The sequence below is a fragment of the Emys orbicularis genome, chromosome 12 (assembly GCF_028017835.1).
Source record: "Emys orbicularis isolate rEmyOrb1 chromosome 12, rEmyOrb1.hap1, whole genome shotgun sequence".
Lineage (NCBI taxonomy): Eukaryota > Metazoa > Chordata > Testudines > Emydidae > Emys > Emys orbicularis.
In genome coordinates this window covers 6,087,848-6,115,253 of record NC_088694.1, presented here as the reverse complement: position 1 = coordinate 6,115,253, position 27,406 = coordinate 6,087,848, and the positions used below count along the sequence as shown (strand labels likewise).

The 27,406-nt window shown below is 44.6% G+C and overlaps 1 protein-coding gene across 1 annotated transcript in view; it reads left to right on the top strand.

Annotated features, from left to right (window-relative positions):
* The window catches only part of COL20A1 (collagen type XX alpha 1 chain), a 94,125-nt gene extending 74,455 nt beyond the window's left edge, over positions 1-19,670 (top strand). Inside the window, exons 31-39 of the mRNA XM_065414696.1 lie at positions 112-165; positions 868-921; positions 2,280-2,351; positions 3,399-3,434; positions 3,677-3,743; positions 5,387-5,575; positions 9,459-9,536; positions 11,032-11,187; positions 19,612-19,670. Of these exons, the coding sequence (XP_065270768.1) occupies positions 112-165; positions 868-921; positions 2,280-2,351; positions 3,399-3,434; positions 3,677-3,743; positions 5,387-5,575; positions 9,459-9,536; positions 11,032-11,187; positions 19,612-19,670 (765 nt within the window). The remainder of the gene's footprint in view (positions 1-111; positions 166-867; positions 922-2,279; positions 2,352-3,398; positions 3,435-3,676; positions 3,744-5,386; positions 5,576-9,458; positions 9,537-11,031; positions 11,188-19,611) is intronic.
* Positions 19,671-27,406: the final 7,736 nt, after the last annotated feature.

Below are 27,406 nucleotides of genomic sequence, written 5' to 3'. Positions count from 1 at the left end.
ATCTGTGCTTGATTGTCCTCTTTGGTGGTTGCCTCTATTTCCACCATTTAAAAATATGAAGTGGGATGTAATTGCTGGATGCCAGACTTAACCAGCAATTCTGTTTTCTAGGGTATTCCTGGTGCCCAGGGAGCTCCAGGCAGAGATGGCATTCAGGGTGCAAAGGTAAAACACACAGACCCAGATTTTCAAACCTGGGCACCTAACACTCCATATGTGGCCTGATTTGCAGAGATGCTGGGCACCCACAGGTCCTAATGTGTGTGGGGGAAACTGAGGTTGCGCCTCACCTCTGAAAATTGGCCTGCTTTTAGGTGCGCAAATATGGACTTGGGTGCCTAACTTTACTCACTCAGGTTTGAAAACTTTGGCCAGACCGTATCTGCACCACTTCCTGTAAAAAGTGCATGGCAAAGTGTACGGGGGGAGGGGAGGAATTGGCTTGAGATGGTGGATTAGAGATTTACTCTCTGGGTACTTCCCCCATGGCACCTTACCTAGCAAAGAGCTCTGGGGTCCTATTCTTCTCACAGCATCTTGGAGTAAGCATGGACGTTCTGCTGTCGAAAGGCAGCATTCGCAGTTTTCTCTACTCTCCGCCCAACGGTTGATATTGCTAGCACAGGGCAAGCCTGTGGCAGCAGGGATGGGTGAATTGATGATCCAGACATCTCAAATTTGGCCCAAAAATTCTTCAGCTAGATTTATGTGGCTGAGAAGTTGCCAACGTTCTTGTGTGTTTGGCAGTTATGTTCCATTGATAAGCCCTGGCTAAACAGCCTTTGGAGTAAGGCATCACATCACTGCACCCTCAGCTCTCACGAATGCTGTGAGGACCCTCTCGTTAACACACTGTTGGGTTTGCAGGGGGTGAGAGGACTGGAAGGCACAGCAGGGCCTCCGGGGCCACCAGGACCCAGGGTAAGAGCTTGCACAAACTGTCAGTACAAAGCTTGTCATCAGCGATAACTTTCACTTCCTGCTGACTTGCTGCATTTTCCACTGGTGCCAATGTAACCACCCCCTGGCGTGGGTCATCACAGGGTTAGAACCTGGGACTTTCAGCACTGCAGCAGAGACCTCTACCGCTTCAGCTTCAGGAGTAACTCTGTTCGCTGGTAGCAGTAGTAGAACTAGCTAGTGGGCAGCCTCTAGAGGGACATGTGCTTTGCCAGAGGGTTAGGTAGTCCAGCTGGCTACTGTTCCCCTTTCTTAGATGGTGGATGAGTTTAAGACATACAGGATGCTAGACTGAAGTCACTAGCTGGAGCTGGGCATGATGCCAGGCAAGATCTCCTCACTCAGCTCTGCCCAGGCCAGTGGGACCTGAGCTGCTCCCAAGCACAAATTCCTAGCTTCGGTTTCGCCAAGGACAGCCTTAGAGTTCATCTACGTATTTATAAGGCTCCAATCACATTAGTGTCGAGTGTCTCTCAACACCGTGGGTGGTGGTGAAGTATTATGTCCCCACCTTACAGATGAGGAGCTGAGGGATTGAGAGGCTCAGTGACCTACTACTGAACTTCAGGCAGTACATGGCAGTCCCGGGAAGTGAACCCAGATTCACTGAGTCCCAGCATGAACCACCAGACCAGCCTTTCAATAGCGAAGATGCCACCTGTGCTCTAGGAATTGCATTGAAACCTCCACCTCATTTCCCCATGGCCACTAAATAGCTGTCAATCACTATTGACTGGAATCCAGTGGGTGAAAAATTACAAATATATAGAAAATAACTGGCCCTTTTCCTATACAATTTTGGCAACTGCAGAAATATAATTGGGAAGCAGACAGAGATGGCTAGAGCATGCAGTTTTTTTTTTTTTTCCTTTAAACAATTCTTCATTATTGATGCAATTACACACTGGAGGGAAGCTCAGCTGTAAAAGAGAGGCGTTAACTGTCCAAAAATAGATGTGCTCTGGGCTAAGACTAAAATAATCTCAATACAGAATGAAAGAACTAAAAACTGAACGGTAAAAACCACCTTGCAGGTCGTGGGCACAACTCACATCTGCTCTCCTGACCATAATTGAGACAGTAATAGTAAATGATGTGAACATGACTCATACACGATATACTTTTAACATTGTCTTCATGGTTGGATGATGCACTGACATAAACCTTAAGGGCACAATGCCTTTAACTGAGCCCTCTAAACTGATTCTGCTGGTGCCCTTGGAGCCATAGGGAGATGTCAGCCTCAAGTAGCAGCAGAAGAAAGCGCGCAGCTGACTGGGCCGTCTCTGTAGCTGCATCTCACAATTTAATCTCTGCAGGGTTTCCAAGGAATAACAGGTTCCCGAGGCAGTAGTGGAGAGCGAGGACCTCCAGGTGATGTTGGACCCACCGTAAGTGGTTGGTTGGTTGTTTTTTTGTTTTTGGGTTGTGGTACTCCAGGAGTGCCTGATGAGAGCATGAAACCTGACAGAGTCCTAAATGGAAATGAGCTGCAGCTGCAAAGTTCAGCTCTGCATCTGAACTTCCTCAAAGTTTGAATGTGCGTAGCTCTGAGGGTGTTAGTGCAGATCCATCTCTTCTGGTGGAAGGGACTTGAGCTATTCATCAAAGACCTGGCGGACAAATGTCTTGGAGTAGACTCAGGGCTAGTTGTTCATGGCAGGCATTGCCCTCTGCAGGATTCTGAGCTAAATAAAATCCAGTGGTCAAAAATTTCCTACATAAGATCCTGGACTGGAGAAAGAAATCACTAGAGATGGGCCTGAACCAAACCCACGGAACCAAACTTTTGGGGCAAGCCTTAGACCACATCTGAACTTTGCAGTTGTCCCTTTAGCTCAGATGAAGAACTCTTTGCATGTGAGGAGAACTTACCTTGGATCAAAGGCAGATCTGTAGTGTTTTGACAGCTCTGATGTTGTCTTTTTGTTGGCATCAGTCTTTTCCTGTTGCTCCTTATTTGTTGTTATCCTTAATAAAAATCCTCCATTATTCGTATGAATTTGGTCTTCTCTTGTGGGGGGGAGTGTATATATCCTTAACTACAGCCACAGTATTTACTGGTTCACATGTTTGTAGCTAAACAAAATGACGTTTGTACATGCATTTTGCATAATTCTGTGATATACAACCATAAGATATCAAAGAATGGGGCTGTCAGATCAGCTTTCCCTGTGCAACTGCATTCACATTTGTGGGGTTTTATGCATGCAAATGGCTGAGACTACAGTTTTGGAAGGAGCACCTGAAAAGATCCACTGCAAATGTGGTCCTTATTTTGGAGTTAGCCTGTAAACATACCGCTGGCTGTTCTCTTGAGAATCACAACAGCAAAGTACTGTACTAATACCGGCTTTTATTAAATTGGCCTTTTATTTTCCATTTTTCACCACCTCCCAGTTTAAAAAGTGTTTCTTTTTGCTCTATTTTCTCAACAGGGTCTGCCTGGTCCAAAGGGGGAAAGGGGAGAGAAAGTGAGTTTTTTCTCCTTGGAGTTCTTTATTTAGTCAACTTGTGGGTGCAGGGAAAAACAAATTATTGATATTTACCAGTTAAGATTTTACTGTTTCAAAGCCTATTGATGAATCAATAGAGATATCCTCAGGGTGATGAATATCTCGATAGCTCAAGCTGATGGTAAGAATGTGCCATCAGAAAACTTACATTCTATCCACTTCATTTCAAAAGTATTTACTTATTTTTAATTTTACTTCAGGGTGAACCACAATCCCTGGCCACAATTTACCAGCTGGTTAGTCAGGCTTGTGAGCAGATGATTCAGAGTGAGTATCACATGTCTCCTTGGGCAGTAGTGCTTCAACAGTACTTGACGTTTTACCACATAATGAAGAACCTGATCCAAAATCCATTGGCAGAAGGCCCTCCATTGACTTCAGTGGGCTTTGGATCAGACCCTAAGAGTCGGATCCTGTTAAGTGATGAGCATTAAAAGTGAGTAGGAATCTCTCAGGCCGGCCCTCAAAACTGAACATTTCTCCTCCCCCCACCACCAAGTTGTATTAGAACAAAGACCTGTGAAATATTACTTAGCAGTCCAGCCTGGCATCTTGTACTGGATTTTTCTTTCAAGGGTAGGAAAAGGCTTGGATTGAAACTTGACTCTTTTAGGAAAAATCACTCTGGTGTTCCATTAATTGATCCCTCAGTTTCTACAGCAGAGAAAAACAGGAGGCTTGTTTTTGGGTGGGTGGGTGGAACTTGGAAAGCTTAGCTCAGATGATGCCTGGACCAAGTGCAACACCCCTTGAATGCACCAGGGATTTGTGTGTTTGCTTTTCCTGGGATGAAGAGTTGTCAGCAAGATTTGCTTGGGGTCGACCGATGCACAGGGAGATCAAGTTAGTGCTTTGCCCAAGGTCAGATAGCAAGACCATGACTCAGCAGAGTCTTCCTCTTCAGTTCATGACCTCTGCAGTTTGGACTGACAACTTCATAGTACCTGGTGATTATTTATATATCAAGTTTTTTAGAGATGGGGCAACATCAGAATACACAGAATAAAATCAGACCACATCATTCATCCTGATATGAGTTTTGCAAACAAAACCAGAACCAGGGAACGGTTCTGTAATATCAAAAGTTTCCATAGTTTGACTCCCATCTATGTAAAATAGGTATGAGCCAAAACTGGAACCACTTTCACTTATCTACCACCCTACTTCCCCTCTCCCTCCCTGAACTTTGGGGTGCAGACAAAACAGAAGTGGATCTGAACCACCCCTAATTGTGGTTTTGCAAACTCAATGAAGTTTCCAGCCAGTACGTTTTTCAAACCCAAATCGCCCTTTGCCTGGTCTGATGATAGGTACATTGCACTTTTAAGACTGGCTGCAGTATTGCCTTCTCTCTGCTATGTAAGTGATGTAACCAATGTATAACCTTATGGCATCAGAACTGTATATGGGAAACTAAAAATGGGCCAAAACGAGGACCTGACTTCTAAACGGATTCAGATTTCAAGGGCTTGGTGATGGGTTTTGATCTGAGTCCTTGGAACCAAATGTAGTGACAGTTTTGGATTCAGAACCAGAAGGGGCTTTTTGGGGGGAGGGGGGATGATGTCTTGTATAGATGCAGCCAATATTTTGAGATTTGTTAGCACTATTGGATCTCAACCCACATGCTGGCCCTGACTTGGCTCCAAACCTAAGCCAAGTCCTCTATAGCTCCACATTTGATGGACTCCAACTATTTCTTTGGTTGGAAGAACTTACAGAACCTTTCCTGAGTCTGGTAAAAGTTTAGGGCTTGGCCTAAAGGTGGGCGAAAGGCTCTTGGACCCTTTATTTTATCCACACAGGTTACATTTGTGCCAGCAGAGGTTCTGACCTGAGGCCTTTTGCTCATCTCAGCTTCTCCTCTGGAGTGGAGATGAGGCAGTTTATTTTCTGATTTGCCTTCTCAGCTCATGTGTTGAAATTCGACTCATTCATCCACGAACATACAAGGAAGCCAGTTCCTGTGTGGGATGACACATTGAAGCCAGGAGGACCTGGACCACCAGGTCTTCCAGGTATCGCTGGTACTAGAGGAGAAAGAGGAGAAGACGGTATCCCAGGACAGCCAGGCAAAGATGGGTATCCTGGGGAAAGAGGTACTGACTGAAATGTTCTTAAGTAGGGCTTTGCCATGGCCTTCATACTTTCAGACATAGTGGCTAATGAAGGGTAGCTTCTTCACCTAAAATGAACTCTTGTTCCAGATAGATCTGAGCACTGAGCTCAGGTCCATTTCACGTTGATGCAGCGTGGTATAGGGATAGGCACCAACCACAACGATTCCCTCACAATCCATATGTCCACAAAGTTTGGAGGTTACTGGATCAGAGGGGTTTGTTCAGCTCTAGCTCTCACAATGAGCAGGATATGCAGCCTAGTATCTTCTCACCCAGTTTTCAGGCATGACGTCAAAATTATGGTTCCAAGACATTTTGAGTCACACTCACCCCATTAATATTACAAACAAGTGGAGTGTCTGCCCAGGATTACCAGCACGAGTGTCTATCTGGTCTGCCTGAATATCTGTACTTCGTTCCCCTCCACTTCTGAGCCAGTAATTTCATACTGGCATTATGTCTGTTTAGCAAAGTGGATCCCGCAGCACCCATTCTCTAACTGGATCTCCCAAGTAGCTGTGAGCTGCTCATCACTTGTCACACTCCCCTCCTCAGCTTTGCCAAGGACTCTTCTCCACATCCCCTCACGCTGCCCCTTGCTTGTGGAATACCCTTCCTGAGCTGATCTCACCTCATTCAGCTCCCACCTCTGTCCGGTCTAAGAAATCAGCTGTTTAATGATGGCTACAGGAAAAAAAGATGGAAGTATCTGGACATGTGTTAAGACCAAAGCCAGAGCATCTGCCGTGGCAGGTGTGCCATTGCGTAGCTGGAGAAATACATAAAAGGGGCCAACTAAAATAATCCTTCCCACCATCAAACAGTACTTAGGGAAAAATTTATGGGACTTGGGACATGCAGTGTCCTGTACTCCTGTACCAGATATAGACTAGCTATGGAGCTCGCTTACACACACCAGGCGTGTTTATTGTCAGATCCTTTAATGCTCTGCCAGGTATGGCTGAGGTTTATATTACAATTACCTTTCCATTATATGCAAAATGTAGCCCAGGACTGATGGGGGTGGTGAAACCTTGTTTGTGTCATGAAGCAAAGTTTGATGGGGCAGGAAGGATTCCAGTATTGGATTGTACTTCTTTCTCCCATCCATTGTATTATTACCCATCTCAAATTGCAAGTTCTTTGGGGTAGGGACCTTGTGTATTGGTGTGCGTGCGTGCGTGTATTCACATCACCCAGCCCAATGGAGTGCAGTCCTGATGGATGCCTCCAGACACTCATGTGCCCATAAGTATTAACAAAAAACAGGAGGACCTTCTACCCAGCAGCATCACCCACCATCCAAGGTGGGCTCTCATTCTCTCCGGGCACAATGCTGGACCCCATAAAACTGCCTCTTGGGCCAGCACAAAAGGAATTCACAGGGCCAAATCTGAAAGTCTTACTTGATCAAAACTCCCCTTGAAGTCAATGTAAGGACTAAGTAAAGGTGCCAGCATATGGTCAACAGTTTTTTCCAGTGTAGGAATGAGAGCAGCGTGCAAAGCTTCTTATCTCCCCCCCCCTCAGTGGGCAAAGCACTCGCAGGCACCTTTTTGGAGTAGAACTCATGAGCTTTTGAGAGAATATTCTCTTATCTCTGGCCTCTTGGCCTCAAACTTAAAGCTCGTGCACTTGCAAGGAGAAAGTGTTGCTGGAATTTTTGTTTAATTACAGGGCAAATCTTGACTGCACCGTCATCCTGGCAGCCACCAGTGGTTTAATAAAACAGTGTATTAAGGATAGGCTGTTAGAAGAACCTTTTGGCTACAGCTCCAAAGTGGCACATACAGCATTATTAAAGATGAAAACGTTGGGAGAGAAAGAAAAGGAAATCACTGTGTGCACGTGCAAGGAGAGCCTCTCCCTCCTTTTTCATGTAGAATTTCCTTCCATTTTTAGTCTGTTTGTGGTTTAATTGGCACATTTCACACGGCCGCTCACCCAGCAACCTGAATCTGTCAAGAGCGTTCAAGGAAGATTCTGCACTGTTGTTTCCTGTACCCCCAACCTTCTTTTTAGTAGCTTCTTCCTTTTCTCTAGAAAAGCCATCTTGAAACGTGTGTTGGGGAAGCATCTCCTTACTAGAGCTTTTGGGCATAGCAAGTTTCCTTCTGAAGCAGCCCTGCTCCCCCTCCCCAGTCTTTATGCATAGCATCCCAGTGAGACCAGGATGGGCGCCAGCACTAGGGGTATATACCAACCATACTGACAGATTGTTTTCACATGAGGGATGGTTTAAAAAAAATTTTTTTCTTCTTCCCATTACAAGAAAATCTCCCCCATTCACAAGCTCAATAACTGAAGCTCTGTTTCTGTCCAGCTGAAAAGACATGTAGGGCAAGCAGCTATTTTTGCTACTAACGCAAAGGACCGCTCCATGCACTGAAAGTTCTTCTGCAGTTTGAGTCCTAGGCCTTTAGGGCGATTCCTGCTGCTCTCTCTCACAGGCATGTATTCCCACGAAAGGGCCCCACTTCAGAAGCAGGTCTCACACATTGATGCAAATTTTTGATGGTAGGAGAGGCAAAGCCAGGTGTTAATGGGAGGAAATAATGTCTGAGCGGATATTTTTATAAAAAATATTTGTTGGAGAGTCTCATGCAACATTAATTGAAACTGCTCTGGCTTCAGTGGCTGCTTAATCCTTCTGAAAAGCCAACCCCTAGCTCGAGCTGGTTAGTCATTCAGTTCTGGCCTGAAAACATAAAGCTTATCAAAATGACAATTAAGTGGAGCAGGGACAAAGCAACCTGCAACTATTTCCAGCCGGTCAAGTGGGGAGACGGATCCCCTAGATGAAGAACAGGTAGAACTTACATGTAGAACTGGTCGAAATCTCTTTGCCAAAACTTCTGTCAAAAAAAGCCATTTCCTCAAGAGAAATGTCTTGAGACATGAGATGGGGCAGGTAATAGCTTTCATTGGACCAACTTCTGTTTGGCGAGAGAGACACGCTTTTGAGCTACACCGAGCTCTTCTTCAGGTCCCAGTATGGGGGCATATCAGTGTTGACCATTTCATCAGGAAGGTGAGACTAACTCATTAGCTTACGGGTCAGGATATTGACCTGGAACAGGGGAGACCAGATTAGAGTCAGAGCAGGGACTTGAACCTGAGGCTAGCATATCCCAGGCCAGTGTCATAACCACCAGGCTGGTGACACTGGGGGAACTTTTGTAAGGTCTCCGTTTCCTTCCTCATCAGAATGGAAACAGATTCCCAAACCTCCAAAACATTTCACCCAATGGAATTGCTGTTTTCCAGCCAGCCCTCCCTGAGCAGCGAGAGCCGGGCATATGCAGTTGCACGGGTTGCCCTGAGAAAGCTGCAGTTGGGTGCTGGCCCCTAGAGGTGGTAAGGGGAGGAAGAGCTCAGGAAGACTGGCTCTGATGCACAGAGGGCTGCAGGCACAGCAGAGCAATGCAGATTGATGAGGAAGTCGTTTCTACAGCACCACTAAAATGGTATTCAACAGTGAAGGGTTAACAGGCTCCCTAACACTGTATGATGCACTGCACCGTACTTAAAGACCAGGTATAAATAATGACTTGATTTATATTTGCAGTTTCATAAATAGCAACAAACTTAAATTCAGTGTGTAGGGGGATGATCCTATTTGAGGGACAATGCCAAGGGCTGCCCAAGGATACATATGCAGGGCCACACGGGAGGGGTTAAAGGAGGGGATCCTGTTTTGCTGTGTGTGGTACTAACGACCACAACCTCCTCAAAGACCATACCACTTAAGAGCCACCTTATGGGGAGGCTGGAGTAGAGGGTGTTAATTCAGGGAAAGCTGTTAAGCTGTGGTAAGTGACATCTCTCTCTCTCTCTCTCTCTCTCTCTCATCCTCAAACAGGAGGACCAGGACCCAAGGGTGAGAAAGGGATGGCTGGAGCCAGGGACGAAGGAGTCCAGGGACCAAGAGGACGAGCAGGTACAGTGAATACAGTCTTTTGGTTTCAATCGTAATGTTGACTCTTCATCTGTGCTCCCAAGGGGTTTGAGCAAACAGCTTGGGCATAGCTTGCAACAGCCACATCCCAAATTCAGAGCAACACTCAGACTCATGATGGGCAGATGAGCCTAAATCTGCCTCTAGTGGGGTTTCTGGCACCTTCATCTGAAGCATCTGGTGCTGGCCACTATCAGAGACAGGAAACTAGACTATATGGCCCATGGGTCTGCTCCAGTATGGCAGTTCCTCTGTTTCTAAGACCCCATGGGACATATTTTCCAAAGAGCCTCCCTTTGGTAAACATCTGCCAGTGCAGAGGCAGAAATCCCCAATGTCTGAACATACCAACTGGTAATTGCATGTTTTAATTACACAATTTACATACAGACTTTTCAATTTCCTACATTATTGCAGAACTTTGTGCACACAGGGCCAGATGTTCAGATGGCATAAGCCAGTTGAGGATGTGGCTCACAAAGTGGAAGGCCCTTTGAAAATTGGCCCCAATATGACTTTTCACGTCGCCTATGTAACACCAACAGACCCTGGTTGTCGGCGGGCAGGATCGAACCTGGGACCTCTGGAGCTAAATGCATGAGCCTCTATTGCATGAGCTAAAAGTCATATGGCTCTTGGCTACGGCTATAGAGCAGACTCAATCTCTCTCTAAGTGGTCTCGGTGCCACTAGATAGGACAGAACACCACTCCCAGGAGGTGTGCGGGTTACACTTACACTATGCAGAGTTTTGTGCACACAAGGCCAGATCTTCAGGTGGTATAAACCAGTTGAGGATGTGGCTCACAAAGTGGAAAGCCCTTTGAAAATTAGCCCCCCACTTTGTGGGAACCTAAAATCTCTCAAAATTCTCCCCTCAAGAGCCTGATCTGCTTTAGCTGAAGTCAGTGGGACTATTGCTGACTTCAGTGACAGCAGGCTCCAGCAGGGGAGCATTGCAGAAAGTATTTTTTCATATATACATGATTGGTTTTATGTCTTTATATGTCAATAGTAACAATGAACCCCACCAGGATCTTGGGATTAGTGGTTGATAATTCTCCACATGGGAGACAGTGGTGAGATTCCCTAATCCTGATCCCTGCTCACCACGGGCTGGAATCGCTCCTTGAGGGTGAGGATATGTCTGAGCAATTCCTCTTCCTGATGTTTAGAAGACAGCACTCATGAATGCAGACAAGTGTTCTTTCTAGCCTTCTTCATCCAGTGATGCTGGCCACATCACAAACCTTCTAGGGCACTGGTGAACAGCAGGAAAGGGTTAAATTGTGGGAAATGGGAAAGAGGTCCATAGATCTTCATCAGGATGCAGTGGGGACTCTAACCTCATCTTCTTTCAAAAGGGAGCAGGGAAAGTCCCCAGATAACTGTCAGTAGTTGTGTGCCGTCAGACAATAGATATTGCATTGGACTAGCAGAGTTATACTGTACTGTTTGAGATGCCATCCATTTTTCAGGCCCTCCAGGAGAACAAGTCATAGGGGACCCGGGTCTGAAGGGTTCCCCCGGGAGCACCGGTCCTCCAGGTTTTCCTGGTGCCAGAGGCCATTCTGGGGCACCTGGCTACCCAGGTGGTTGTGATATCTCTGGATGCTACAGGGCAAGCACAAGAGGTAAGTCCTGATTCTTTATATGAAGGTGAGGATTCTAGAAGCTGCCCCATTGATGCATCTTTGGCTACCTGGCTAACCTGTATTAGCCGATTATTATTATAACTTCATTTATTTTTCCCATGCTTCAAGGACAGTCTATCCTGGAGAACATTCTTTACTAAGTACTTAACACAAACCATGTGGAAAAAGTTCTTCTGACTGGCTGCTGAACATTTAACAATGGTTGGATTAACCTGTAATAATTGCATACCTCTGCTCTTTACTCATCTGTCCATCTCTCTCACATAAATTTTTCCCCTTCTCACAACAAAAGACATTATGTGGCAGACTAAAGCCAGTTCGGGAGGCTTTGGGTTGCATGAGATAATGCTACTCCTGGTGTGTTAGAGCCACTTGGATATGACCTCTGCTCCGTACCTCATGAAAGGACTAGGGATTCTTCTTGAGAAGCACTTATGCATGGTTTCTACAAGCCACCAGGCTTTCTACTGCATCGTCCCTCTAGATTCATAACCCTGTCATAGGTGAAGAGCTCATGGTCATTTGACAGAGCAATAATACACTTCAAGTGGTATCATTACGAGGCACTTGTGTCCTCCTTGAACTGGATACATTTGACCTTGGCCTATGTAAAATATTAAATAGTTAAGCCACAGTTTAATTTCTAGTTCTTATATTCAATCTGGAGTCATTAAAGAAACTTCTACTGCAATAAGGCATTCTCATGCGACTAACCATTTATAGTCTGTAATATTGACCTCCTCCTCAAACTAGCCATTTTTTCAGAGCAGTCATGTCTGTAAACTGGCTTACTATGCAACCATGTACTGGAAGGGGAACTGGTTCAAGACTTCTCCTGAATGATATTTTCACCCTCCCTGTCAGATGAAGCTGTGCTTCTTTATTTAACTGTATCTGTATTTCCTTTTTTCTCCATTTATGTCAGTGGTTGTCAAACTTTTGTCCTGGTGACCCCTTTCACACAGCAAGCCTCTGAGTGCGACCCCCCTTATAAATTAAAAACACTTTTCTATTTAACACCATTATAAATGCTGGATGCAAAGTGGGGTTTGGGGTGGAGGCTGTCAGCTCACGGCCCCCCAGGTAATAACCTCGTGAACCCCTGAGAGGTCCTGACCCCCAGCTTGAGAACCCCTGATTTATGTGCACCACATCTGAGGAAGGCAAAGTAGATTTTTAAAGATGCTCCTGCTCCATATGGATGGCCCTATTTTCTCTTATGTGAAAGGCTTTTTCTCCTAATACTGAGCTACCCAATTTAGTTATTGGTGTATCTTGTCAATTAACTTGGGGTATTTTCATGGTACCAATGACAAGACATATTAATGCCTCGCTGTGGGGTGGGGTGGAGAGGGATAGCTCAGTGGTTTGAGCATTGGCCTGCTAAACCCAGGGTTGTGAGTTCAATCCTTGAGGGAGCCACTTAGAGATCTGGGGCAAAATCAGTACTTGGTCCTGCTAGTGAAGGCAGGGGGCTGGACTCAATGACATTTCGGGGTCCCTTCCAGCTCTATGAGATAAGTATATCTCCATATATTATTATTATACCTCCCCATCTCATAGAATAAGAGATTCCCAACTACATTAAGTCCTATAAAGTACAGACGCTAGTTGGTGCCTGAGAGAAGATTGTTAAGGAGGGAGGACTAATTATGCACCCTCCATCCTCAGTACTTGGTGTTGTATATATTCTTTTGTTCAGTAGTATCTCCTGTTTTTGTCTCCAAATGCAGATTTCATCCCATGATGACTGAGGCATGGGCTACTGTGGACAGGTCTCTGTCCTTTGGAAACTTCTGCACTAAGGTTCTATCTAGCCAGAGCGTAACTGCAACTTGAACACCCAATACAAACTTTCCCCCCCATTGCACTGGATTTTTGTACGGAAGCATAGAACTCTAAACTAAGCATAAAACACTACCCACAAAACCAGACTGTGTGCAGCTAGTACCTAGTCATCCCCTCTCACCTGTATTTCTGTGTTATTATCTGAACCATTTTGCATTGGACAGTTGGTGTGTCTGAACTGATGTCAGGTGTCCCACAACAGGGTAAAGAAATACAGTTTGAGGTTCAAGCTGTTAAAATTACACGAGAGCTGAGCCAAAAGTAACATTAATGGTATATGAAATGTTCAGAAAGAGTCTGGAGCAATGGCTCATGTTTGTCCACTTATGCTTTATTTTTTCAGCCATTATTGTGGGTCACCAGTAGCTGAGCAAAACAGTACAAGGTACCGAAAGATGCAAATCCATACAATGGGGACACTGCCATGTTATCTGTGGGGTGACAATGGAATGAAGTCTAATGCTATTGCTACTGCTTCTGCCTTTGGCACAATATTGAAGTCTTCCTCCCAGTTTCTTTATATACATGACTATCATTGGACTATGGAATCACCTTTGCAGAGGAATGGTGGAAGCCCAGGTGCCTAGTCTAGTTTTATACATATCAAGCAAAGTACTAGAAAATAGAGCATTTGTGCATAAGAAGGGATGGCCTAGATAACCTCCTTGGCCTTCTCCGTATCGGCCTTCTAGGCACATAGTAACAGTTTTCCATTGTATCACATCAAATACTGCATAGCCATAGGCCCCAATTTTATCAATAGGATACTAGAGGTATTTGTTATTGTCTGACATTCTAATTGTACAGGCCATAATTGTTCATATTCATACCAAATTTATATTGATACTAGTAATGCAACGCCTTAATGGTAATGGTTTGTTATTTTATATTGTACCAGCTTGTATTGGTCCCAGACCCGAGCTACATTGTAACTGCTTTCAAATCATTGCTCCTGAACCTGGGTGATCGACACAAAGACGAGCAAGTTCGGTGAATAAAATGCCACTGGCGTTACAAAATCTGGACCGACTCTTCTTGCATCGCTTCTACAAAAAAGCTTAGATACAAAAAAAAAGGAGCAAAACACACACATTACCGTGCACCTAATGTGTGTGCACATTTCCTCTTATCCAGTGTGCTAATAATTACTGTACACAAAGGGCTAGTGATGGTAATGCGCATACACAATCACGCATTTTCATGTGCAATACTGGTAGCTGTGCACAGCTAACCCACTTGAAATTCTAGTCCCGTAATTATCCAACATTTAGGAACCATGTTGTTAGGCCCCTTAGAAATACCCAAGATAGATACAGAAGTCCTCCCTGCAAAAATATGGCTCAGATGCAGTAACTACCATATATACTCATTCACTAGCCCGTTCGTTTATAAGCTGACCCCCCCTCCCCCAAGATGGATAGGTAAAAATGGCAAAAACTGTATGACCCTTTCATAAACCGACCCTATATTTCAGGGGTTGGCAAACTTTGGCTCCTGGCCCGTCAGGGTAAGCCACTGGTGGGTCAGGATGTTTTGTTTACCTGGAGCATCCGCAGGCATGGAGCCCCTCAGCTCCCAATGGCCGCGGTTTGCCATTCCCAGCCAATGGGAGCTGCGGGAAGCGGCACGGGCTGCCTCTTCCCGCAGCTCCCATTGGCTGGGAACGGCAAACTGCGGCCACTGGGAGCTGAGGGGCTCCATGCCTGTGGACGCTCCAAGTAAACAAAACGACACTGTATTAGATATTCAATTCAATAATTCAATAGAGCTTAAAATTGTCAAATTTTGATGTAGACCCATTGATAAGCCAACCCCCACTCTTTGATGCTTCACTTTTTTACCAACAAAATTCAGCTTATGAATGAGTATATACGGTAAATAATATTCCTCACCCTTATGGAAAATTTTAGCCTCTCTGTAGATCTTTTTGAACAATTACATAGAGTCGTCTAAAGAGTCATAACCCAGCTAGGACAGTCCACAAAACTTAGAAAGAAGATCATTAAATTCTATAAATATTGAATAATTTGCATCAAACTCTATTGGATTAATTCATTAGTAATTTTTTAGAACTTTTCCATAAGGTGAGTATTTGCAGAATGATGAATGTTCCTATTGTAAAGTCTAGAGGAATACTGTAACTATGGAGGTAGCTTTCTATTTACTTAAGGCAAAATTGACAAGCTTTTAAATGTGACTTCTAAATTAGTGAGACTTACAGGTTAGACAAAGGGTATGTCTTCACTACCTGCCGGATCGGTGGGCAGCAATCGACCCCTGAGCCCTCTCCCGTCGACTCCTGTACTCCAGCGCAGGCAGAGTTGACGGGGGAGCGACAGCAGTTGACTCACCACAGTGAAGACACCGTGGTAAGTCGATCTAAATACGTCAACTTCAGCTACATTATTCATGTAGCTGAAGTTGCGTAACTTAGATCGATCTCCCCCCCCCCCACCTCCACCCAGTGTAGACCAGGCCAAAGTGTCATTAGGGCATGATCCCCAGGCAGCAGAAAAGGGAGAGAGCAGAGGGACAAATATAAAACGTGAATTTGATGTTTAAAGTAAATGTACTTAAGGAGATGGACATACTGGACAGAAGTTGTTGAACTCTGAATGTTTTGATTTGTAAAGGCCAAAGAGCTGTTCTGTATTTTCCCCATTCCTTAAAGTGGAAACATTTCCAAAATCTACAGAACCTACATGAATTCAAATATGGAATGCTGCTGTATGTATGTATTGTATGTTAAACCTCTTGCTATCAGGGACAATAAAGGCACAATGGAGTGGGGGGTGGGAGTATGTGATGGGCAGGTGAAGAGGTAAAAGGTGTTTTCTTTGCACATTTAAAAAATTCTGAATTATGCCCATTAGAACGTTCGTATGCTGGGGCAAGCAACAAAATGTGCATTTGTGCAGATAAAGGCCCTGATTTTTTTTTAAACAAATGACAACCTAGACCCCCCTTTTTGCACTTGTAGTTTTGGAAGTGCAAATAATTTAAGGCACAATCTTTTTAAAAAAAAAAAAATCCACCATTTGAGGTTGTAATTAATGTCACTTAGATGGCTAGCAACCTGATTTTGGATACAATCAGTTAGCTAGATCTGACATTTTTGTCCACGGATAATTGCAGTACAAGGGTCAGCTTTTAAAAATCTAGCCCCACATTGCTTATTGCCTATGCAAAGAAAAACCTGCACCCAGAAGTTATGCATTTGAGAGTGCAAATGGGTAACTTCTGGGTGAGATGATCTGTTTACCCAATCGTGCATATGTGGCAGACGTAACTCAGGTTCCTTTGGTAAAAATAACATTTGGAATTTGCTTATGTTTATCCTGGGTGAAAAACATAACAGGACCCAATTCAGCAAACTTTCAACCCACTCAGACATTGTGGATTCAAAATTTAGCCGTGGAATGGAACCTTGAAGGGTTTGTGTTCTGCTTTCAGAGAGACAAGTCATCACTGGCATTGAACATGGGAAGAAACTCCTCACTCACTTGGAATTGCTTGTTAGGCAGTTAAAAGTAACTCACACAGGAGTTTTTGTGACCCGTATGACAGTATGTGTGAGACTACTCAGATTGGCTAGGTCCAGGCTGCATCAGTCACTGCCATTACCTGCATAAAAGCCTAATACTACAGGTATTGTGGTAGTAAAAAATGCCCATCAGTGTGGTGCCTGCAGTCCTCACCCTCAGTAGCATTTCTCCTGCCTAAACTGAAAAACCCACCACCACTGGCAGGTGCAGTTGGTTGAATTTTCTAAGTTTTCTGGGTTCAGGGTCAGTCCAAAAGCGTCAGTCCCACTAGGGCTTCCCCTCACCAGCGGGATGTGTTAGCTAAGGAAGCATATGCTGGTCACATCAGTAAAGCAATTGTGCCCAGATTCACAAAGGTGCTTAGGCAGGATCAGTGGAAGTTAGGCACCTAAATACCTTTGTGGAGTTGACAGCATTCACCAGGGACAGTCGCACTTGAGTCCTGGCTTTTTCTGGAGTCCATTGGTCAGGGTGAGCGGCTCAGAACTACTGGCCAAGCCATGATCTATTTGTAAGCAGCTTGAGAGAGGTAGGGGTGGGGGGGAAATTCCTTCCACAGGAGGAAACACTGGGACTTTCTAAAGCAAGAGATAGGAATGAGGAAGGAACAAGGTCCTACAGCTTTCAGCCCCTCAGGCTGAGTGGTTTCCTATTGGGCATGCCATGTTCGCAGTTACAATGGAGGAGAGTGACAGACTGGGAAGCTATAGGTGATGCCAGCGCCAGCTGGTTAAGACCATGGCACTACTCAAACAGCTGTTAGTAGCAGTAACTAACTACAGAAAGAGGACTCATACATAGATGTAATTACTGCTCCTGGGGATGTCCATCAGCAACAGAATTTCAGCCATCCGTAGATGATGGCTGCTGAACAAATCACAAACTTAACCTTCCACATGACAGCGGTGGCAGGGGAGTGGGGAAGGGAAGGGAGCTCAATTAGTGGTTATTTCCCCAGTATGCTGTATTCATATAAACCATTCTTCAAAAATACTTATCCTGCTTTTAGCATAAACTCATTGCACCGCAACTGAAAGCCTCACAGAAGGAAATACTTTTCTATACTGTGTGCCAGTAGCACAAGTCAGATTCCCCCCCAGGGAGAACAGGGAGATTTTTTTTTGGCTCTGTTTGTACAGTGTCTAGCACAGCAGGAAGCTGGTCCAGGACTGGGGCTCCAGACTGCTACAATAATACAAATAAATAATAATGGCAACACATAGATTTCTGTTAATTAGGAGCCAGATTATAATGCACTTACAAGTGAACAGTCCCTTATACCACAAGCAGTCACAGTGAAGTCAGTGGGGCTATTGGAGGAGTAAGGCATTACACGCCGAGTATAGGAGGGTGGGAAATTGTTTTTCCGTCCCATGACAACTTTTGAGATTTTGGAATTTTTTTGCTCTGAAGTGGGACAAAATTGGGACCTTCAACGTTTTTCAAGAAATCCTCCCCTAGAATAACCAGTAGCCTGGTGATGACAGCACTCACCCCGGGATGTGGGAAACCCAGCTTCAAGTCCCTACTCTGCTTGAACTGCAGCAGTAAGGTGGTATACTTTGTAAGAAGAGCAGGGTAGGAAATAGTTCTTGTATTGTATTGGCTATTCTGTGGTCAGGGGGGTGTCTCTCTGGTTTGGACTAGAGAAACCTTCCTAATGCAGATTTCATCAAAACAGATTCTTTTCTCAAAATGTTTATTTTCCAATGGGAAAAAAAAAACACATTTACTCAAAAAATTCCTGACCAGCTCTAAGTGTGAGTATCCCAAGTCAGTTCTAATTTGTAAAAGTTATTAACTGGCCAATTACTATGTTTCTCTAGCTGTGGACACACAGCATTTCTTTAGGACTGACCTGTGTTATTACGCACTGAATCTCTACGTGTCCTGATTTCCTACACAATAAAACAACTTTATTTGGTATATTTTCCATGGAAGGGAGCTCACACAGTTATACAACTAATAACTGCAGGTCAAGAGAGAGAATAAGAGGGATGGGCAAGGGAGACAAAGGTATTCCAGTGAGATTAGAAAATTTGATGAGATAGCTAAAACTGTTCCAGATGGTAGGAGCTGCAGAGGAGAAGGTTCTCAAACCAACAGTGGCAAAATGATGGAGAGAGAGGCATTCAGAGGAGCAGAGGGGGGCAGTGATGTAGACAAGGGAAAGCGTTAAAAACAGAAACCCATCCATGATTTTGCTTAGTTACTTTTAGATGTTAATGAAAATAGATGCCACTCATTCATGAATATTAACTATTCCTTCTCTCTTTGGTGAGCACAACCAATCATTTCCCCTGCTGGACTTTCCTTTAGTACGCCTTGTACTTTTCTGGCCTAGTTTGTCATTTTTAAAGTAAACAGCAGTTAAAAATAATCCCATGTTTTACAAGTGCAATGCTGAAAACGTCCTTAGCGAGCTTTTCCAGTAGGGACCTCACCCTGAAAAGCTTTAATCAGAACTAATCCTTTCTCAGGCAAGCAGCTCCACTGAACGAGATCAAACAGTGAATTTGACAGGCGATTTTATTGTATAGCTCACTCAAAGCCTAGGTTTCACAGCAGAGTGTGACTATAGCCTGATCTCATTTGGAGAATGCTGAAAGGTGTCCTGTGGGGACAATCTCTTGTCCTTGTGTATGGGAAAGTTTTAATTACCACTTCATTCAAATGGAAGAAGAAGGGGAAAAAAAAAAAAAAAAAGACTTGCCAGCTTGCTGGGTCCTCCTGGTCTTCCCATGCACAGAGCCATTTTTTTGCTAAACCCCATCTTTCTAGCTGCATGATAGATGCTAAACAAATGCGGTTTCCCTGTGGTCAGCATTTTGAGATCACATCTTTACATTCACTCTCCCCCAAGCTAACGGGGCATTTGGGTTGTGATGTTTCATTTGTGTTTTTAGGCATAGTTTGATTCTGCATGGGCAGTTAGGCACTGGCTAGAACCGAGATGCTTTTTAAAAAATATTTAGTCGGCTTAATTTTTTTTCATTGCTTCTCCCCCCAGTTGTTGGAAAGACTAACTCTGCTGTTCTCACTAATTCCACCTCCGAACCAGCCGTGTGAAACACAGCCCCCCGCTACTCCATGCTGTTGTTAGTGCCACATGTTACCTTTAATAAATGCTTTTTCCCCATGGCATCTCAGTGAGAGTAAATGAGACTGCATAAAAAAGGGATTTCAAGGAACTAGAGGCAAACAGCACTTTGGCAATTGCCACAACCCCACTTAACTGGGCAAAAATAGCCCACTTTTACTCCACACCCATAGGTCACAACAAAAAAATCCTGGCATGTGTGAGGATTTGCCATCTGTTTAGGAAAGAAAAGAGGAAAATTTAAATTGGAGCAGAGGAAATGAAATGAAAGGACCACAAAGCACTCACCAGCTGGAAGGAAGATATTGCAAGTAGCCATTAGTTATAAAATGGCTATCTTAAGGTCTGTGTTGGCTAGCTCTGCCCAATTTAAAGGATCAGAAGCAGAAAGGCATGCTGGGGAAAGGGAGGGAAGAGAAGGGGAGGGGGAGTTCCTATAAGAGGGCAGCACTGAAATGGGGGTGGAGTCAAAAGGAGCTAGGTAATTAGAGAGGAAGGTCTGTTAACTGGGTCTCTGCTCAGAGTGGTCCCTTATCATTATATTACATTGTCTATGTACTTCCTACCAGAGGCATGTCTGTCTATGTAGTACTCTCTTAGGGTAGTTCCAAGGTGTTTTATCTAATACCCTTTAGAGAAAGTGTATGGAAAAGGAATTGATGAAAGCTACATTGATTGGGACACTGGACAATGTGTGCGTGTGGCCCGGGGAGGGGGTGATGTGGCAAATAATTGCCAGATGGTATGCAAATTAAAGTAGTAATTCAGGAGGTCACAAGCAGACTAGATTTCCAGGACCTGATTCAGTCTTACCTTTTTTGTAAATTAGGAGTAAGTCCACTGGAGTTGATTCAGCTGCACTAGTTTAAAAGTGAGTGAGAGGCAAACCCCTAGATATCTGTTTGACTGATCACAAACTCCTTAACAGTGGTCGTGACCTGCTCTCTCTTATGAGGCTATAGCACAAAACACTGAGACCTATTTTGGAGACAGAGGAGGTACTGTGTGTGACATATCAGTGTTTCTTTTGAGTACAATAGGTTTAGCCACACCCTACACACTGGCCATTTTGCCTTGAGAGAGATTCAAAGTAGTGTGTAGTGCTACCACTAAGTTACCATCCTGGATTCCTATATTTTTTTTTTCTTAAATTAATTTGCCCAGCCAACATGAATCAGTTCCAAGCAGGGCCATTAAAAATATTAATAGGATGGCTGGATTCATCTCCTGAGTTTTTCATATGCTAAAAATCTCTCTTTATATTTCATCTCATCCATTACTAGGCAGAGGGGGTAGAATAACTCATTATTCTATAGTTATATTCTGGCTGATGTCCCAGTTTTATTCCGATCAAACTCTTTAGGAAAGTTCTGAATGTCTCGCATTACTGCTCTGGATAAAGCAAGCAAACCGTAGCAACCTATGCAGTGTGATGAGGTACACAGGAAATCCAGTGGTTGGAGTTAAATCCTACTAGCTACGTCTTTGGTTTTACCAGGACACATGTCAGCACAAGTCAATGATTTTTTGAATTTAAGGATTTCTGGGGAAGGATGTACAGACTCAGGATTTCCCCCTTTCCCTGCACTAAAAACTTTGATACAACGTATCCTACATTTTCAATAAATTGCCTGAAGCAGATAGTGCCAATTACAAAGCTGAGAGGTGGGATGGAGAAAGGCATCTGTGTGAAATGCATTCCTCATGGGCACTCTGCAGGGCTTGATAGAATCATGTTATTCTGAGTCCCAGCAAAGATGTGACCACAATCCTAAGGAATTTACGCCCTATGTAAAGAAATGGAGTTACCACTACTTGAAGAGTCTTATGATACCAGCAAAATGGGGGAGAGACAGTGACCTGCATTACAAAACCCCTGGGGTGTCTTCAAAGGCACCTGAATTTCTTCCAAAATATAAGCAATATGTTTGTAACAAGTTAAAGCTGTTTCATTTTCCACTTTTTTTTTTTTTTTGGCCACCTTCTTGAGCCCGAAGTGCTGATTCCTAAGGGGTACTCAGATGTCCTAGTGGCACTGGCTGACGTGTTGATGTGAGTCAAACTGTTTGTTTTATTCTGCACTGCAGGACATTTCTGTGTCTGAGGTTAATTGCAGTTTTGTGTTCCTGCCAGTCACTCCCAATTCAATTTGCTGTAATAGCGGCATGATCCCCGTGAGACACCAGGATTTCAGCCGTGTGCACTAGGCAAAGTCACACTTTGTCACACACAAAGTCAGCCGCTTTCGAAGTGCACTTAACCAAATGATAGTCTAGGAGAGCTAAGAGAGTTTGGGAATTCCCACCTGGTGAGCAAAGGGACCCCAAAGCTCAGAGGCGTTAGTTCCTCATAGACTCATAGACTTTAAGGTCAGAAGGGACCATTATGATCATCTAGTCTGACCTCCCGCATGATGCAGGCCACAAAAGCTGACCCACCCACTCTTGGAATAGTTCTCTCCCTTGTGGAATAATTCTCTCCCTTGACTCAGCTGTTGAAGTCCCCAAATCATGATTTAAAGACTTCAAGTCGCAGAGAATCCTTCAGCAAGCGACCCCTGCCCCATGCTGCAGAGGAAGGCGAAAAACCTCCAGGGCCTCTGCCAATCTACCCTGGAGGAAAATTCCTTCCTGACCCCAAATATGGCGATCAGCTGAACCCCGAGCATGCGAGCAAGATTTTCCTGAATCTTTGCAGTGATCCTCTTGTCTGTAACTGGACTATTGTTCCCTTAGGGAGGCTTCATGGTCTGGTATGGTACCCTGGCCTCCTAGGCTGAATGGACAGGATTGAAGCTCATCCATGCCAGCAAAGCCCCTGTTGAAATTCAAAAGGTGCCCCCTTTATCCTTTTTTAAATCCCTCCTTTAAAGCTACCTCCAATGTGATCCCTACAACTCACTCCAGCCTGGCTTCAGTTGAGAAAGTGCCTTCTATTTTTCTGCTGCGTTCCTTTTGTTACCTGCCAACACCATTTGTCTGGTTTGTCCACCTGTTGTATCCCCGTCTGACACCTAGTCTGTATGCTGTCTGGGGCGGGGGCCGTCATCTTTGTTGTCAAGGAGAATGGGGCCTTGATCGGAATCCCCAGTCACTACTGCAACACAAATACCACATCATTCCTACCAGTAGGCCTGCAGGCCACTACTCCTAGGAGAAATGTGAAAGCCCCTTGGAACGGCTGTGAATTCTGGAGTGAGTTAATATTCCTTGGAGGAAATACTCATATAGGAATGACGATGGAAGCTGATAAAACTGCTCCCAGACCATGCTACCTCTGCTGCCTAGAATAAGCCTGAAGTCTGGCGCTCCATGGGCAAAGCCAGACTTGTGATTGACTGTCAGGCGTTTCCTTCCTATGCCCTCTGGGAAGCTAGAGGAATATAGATTTCTGGGGAGAGAGGGAAATGTACACAGATGTACTAAGAACAACCAGTGCTGTTCTTAAACATTTTCATTATGCTACGTTGCCTTGAATGGAGGTGCACCCATTTGAATGGTCTCGTGGGTAGCTTTTTCTATGCAGAGTCTGCCTGAAGCAAACTTTCTGATGGCTAATTAGATATGGGGAAATTATTAGCAGAGATAGCGACTTCTTGCATCTGTTTTTCTGCAAGGGTTTATGGAAGCAGAGTGGGTGGGTGCAGTGGTCTATTACAAGTTCATGATGTGAAACATATGACTTTAAAATCACCACAGATCGTAGGATTAAAATTCATTGAACTCAGAGAGGAAAGAGATCTAAGGATTTAAATTTTCAACCACCTTCAGTGTGACCTCTGATTTTGTGCATCCAGTTTTGAACATGCAACTGATAGTGCCCCTAAAAAAAGTGTGTCTGGCCCCAGGTTTTATAGATTCATAGATTCTAGGACTGGAAGGGACCTTGAGAGGTCATCGAGTCCAGTCCCCTGCCCGCATTTCTATGCAGAGTCTGTAAAATGCTCAGTAAAATTTGTGTGCAACAATCAGGGAGCTGCATTACACTGAAGCTGTAGCCTGTGAATTGTGCAAAACTGGGTGTGCAAAACAGATGATGGAGGGGATGAAAAATATGGCTTCTTGGCCAATCTAACCCTTTGTGTGGGAAGCCCTAAGATAAAATGTTAATGAACCAGCCTAAATTATAGAGAATTATATCCCCTCTCTAGGACAATCCAAAAAACTGATAGAAAGGATCCCATTCTCCTTCAAATGCTGCATGTTTTTAGAGTAATTACTGTGGAACACTATGAAAATTCTGCATGGTCCTCCTGGTTTAATCTCTATTGAATTCCATAAGCATTTTCTTGATAGAATCCATCCACCCACCAGTGGTCCCCTACCGTGTGTTTTCTGAAGCTTTGCCAGTGGTAACGCTTGCCGATGGGCTTGATAGTGGAAGTCTGCAGACAGAAACGGTCTGTGCTGATACTGGCTCTCTGGAAGCTCTCTGGCTGCCAGGCTGATATGTTACTCGTAATCTCGCCAGGTCCCTGAAGACTCCTGTATTTTTAGATTGGCTCCTTCGCTCGCACGCTACGGTAACTGTTTACATGCCTGTGTGCAGTGAAGTTCCGTGGTGAAGGCAGAGGGCGTAATCTGACCTGGGTCATGCTATGCTGTAACCACCTGGCTCCATGCGATCTAGGACAGAGTGGTGACTAAGGGCACTGGGTAGAGATGTGGTGATGCACCCACTCCCGAGGGGGAAATTAATTCCTGGGCCATGTCCTCTACCCTCTGCCGGTGATGCAAAGCAGCAGTAACACCAGCTTAACTGGCCAGTGGAGGATGCTGTCAAGGTGACTCGGATGCAGCTGGGGAGAGGGATTCTGCAGAAAAGTGGGGTGGCCAGAGCTTCCTCAACTCCAGCAATGCCCAGCTGCTGAAGCGGTCCCTGGATGGGGGGTGTGTGTAATGTTGGGTTACAGCCATTTTGTGGTCACCCCATGGCCTATCCTCACCCTCTCTCCAAAACAGCCCAGGATTGGGCACACATTCCTGAGTGCTCTGCCATTAGTCTGGAGCTGGACCGTGTTCAAGGCCTCCTCTCCCCGATGTACCATCCAGATTCACTAAGGACCATCAGCAGAAACCTCCCACCAACAAGGTCTCTAGCTGAATGTCAGCACTGCAACCATCATTTCATAGACTGCCCTACCTTTTAATATAAGGAGCAACCGTGAGGGAAAACACATTCCAAATGATAGTTCTTTGGGCTCATTGAATTACTATTTTGTAATTGTATTAGTTAAGCATGGTGCAGCTTCATACAAAGGATCTATTGAATTGAAAGTATTTAAGGGCTTAGGTTCTAATACTGCCAATGAGGCTTAGCCATGGGGCACCTTTTTCCCACCGCCTTACATAGTGTGAGAAACCCAAGGGAAAGGAGAGTGAGACCTTCTCCCTTTTGACATGGACAGCACTACTTAAGACCCACTCAAACCCTATTGAGTCTGTGGGATTTGGGTTTGTGGACTTGGTGTTTCCAAGCCCACGCTTGAGTATCCACACTGCATTGTAAACCTGGGTTTACAATTGCTGGGCCTGGGTCTCCCAGCCGTGCTAATGCGTCCACACTGCACTGCGCAGACCTTCTGTGGCTTGACCTGTGTCCACACTGCAAAATGCTAGAACTTGGACCCGAGTCACAGCAGCACTCTGGCTCTGAACCACACCCCTCGCAGCATCTTAGAACCCGGGTCCTGAGTTCTTGCTGACCCAAGTCAGACTGATTTATGTGCGATGGAAGCGGAGCTTGGGCTCAGACCTGAGTCAGAGCCTGAGCTTAGTATGCAGTGTAAACATACCCTACACTAAGTATCGGACATGCATTGTGGCTCTTCCCGTTAGTGAATTTCACCCTCTTGGTAGCATGAACTAGGGAATTGCAGAAGCAAGGTCTGATTCTCGGTCAGTTAATTTGTACCGTCCAATTCTGGATAATTTTTCAGCTCACAGGTCTGAGAACACACTGAATGACTTGCATCTGAGTTGTGAGTGTGATTTGTTGGTGGAAAAAACATGAAAGGTTCTCTCTGCATTCAGCCTCTGTAGCTTTCTTTGAGTACAGTTTTCTCTGAGGTACAAACTGCAAAAAAATAAAGTCCAACCTTTAATTGAATTGAAAGTATTTAAGGGCTTAGGTTCTAATGCTGTCAATGAGGCTTATCCATGGGGCACCTTTTTCCCCACCACCTTATATCGTGTGAGAAACCCAAGGGAAAGGAGAGTGAGACCTTCTCACAGCAAAATGTGCTCCTCATCCCATTACTCAATCCCTCATAGAGTAATGGTCTCAAGTTGCAGTGGGGGAGGTTTAGGTTGGATATTGTGGAAAAGTTTTTCACTAGGAGGGTGGTGAAGCACTGGAATGGGTTACCTAGGGAGGTGGTGGAATCGCCTTCCTTAGAGGTTTTTAAGGTCAGGCTTGACAAAGCCCTGGCTGGGATGATTTAGTTGGGGATTGGTCCTGCTTTGAGCAGGGGGTTGGACTAGATGACCTCCTGAGGTCCCTTCCAACCCTGATATTCTATGATTCTATGATCCCCTGTAGTAATGAATATTCTGAAAACTTCCTAGCAATGAACTGGAAAACATAGAGGTGACCAGTTTTATCTGGGATGTGAATATGTTTGCACCTTTCCAATTCCATCTCTCTCTGGCCGGTCACAGATTTTACTAAGGGATAGAAAGAAAGCAAAGAGAACTTGGAAATATCTTATTTCAGGCCTTTTAGGAAGCTTCATCATTTGCTTTTTATGAAGGAATATTGGCTAAGAGTCCTAGGGAATATTGGGAACCCTGTGGAGAAGTCACTATTGGAATGTAGCCTCTAGATGCACCCTCCACTTCATCCTTCCATCCCCCTCTTTCATACAGAAAGTATTGGGGTACATTGAAAGCAAGGGGATTAGAGATCTGTCTTGGACCAGGTGAGGTTCAGGCAGATACTGTGCAGCACCAATCTCTGCCAATGGATACCCAGCCTGAATTATAACATCCCCATCTCGCCACTGATGAAGTGGGGCTCCCAACAGTGGTGATCTGATCATGTGGACAAATGGGGACTTGTGTTAGACCACAACATTCATTTCAAATGTGACATAAGCCCCAGGTCTCCAGTGGTGAAAAGGTAACCACTGTGGCAACTCATCCACTTCATTAACTGGCTTCACTGTCAAATTACTGATCCATCCAGCCTTCACTGATCCTCCTACACACTCAAAATGTAGAAACGATCAGGTCAAAATGAGGCCATTGGCTCTGTTTACACCAATGAAAGTCAACATGACTCCTCCATAATGTTGCCTTTGAAGACTGACCTGGGCCTTCTGACAGTTTGATCATAGCACTGACCAGTCTCTGTGCCTGATACTTCTGTAAATAGATCCAGCTTCAGAAGATGCTGTTGCTGAAATTGACATTCAAAAATGGTGGGTTTTGAGCCTTGTCAAATGTTGATGTTTGTGCCAGATGCAATAAAATGCATGCTCCCTCCCTACCTCTATTGCGGCTATTCAAATAAATGCTGTATTTAAGTGCTGATAACCCACTAGGACTTGAAACTGCTGATATTGCCAGCATGCACTATAAAAGTATATTTTTTAAACTACCTTCAACTTGAAACTTTGCAGGCATCCTGGTGACACCCATAACCATCCAAGACACCATTATGTCAGATTTTCTCAAGTCTTGAAGGTTGTTAAAGTGAAGTGCAT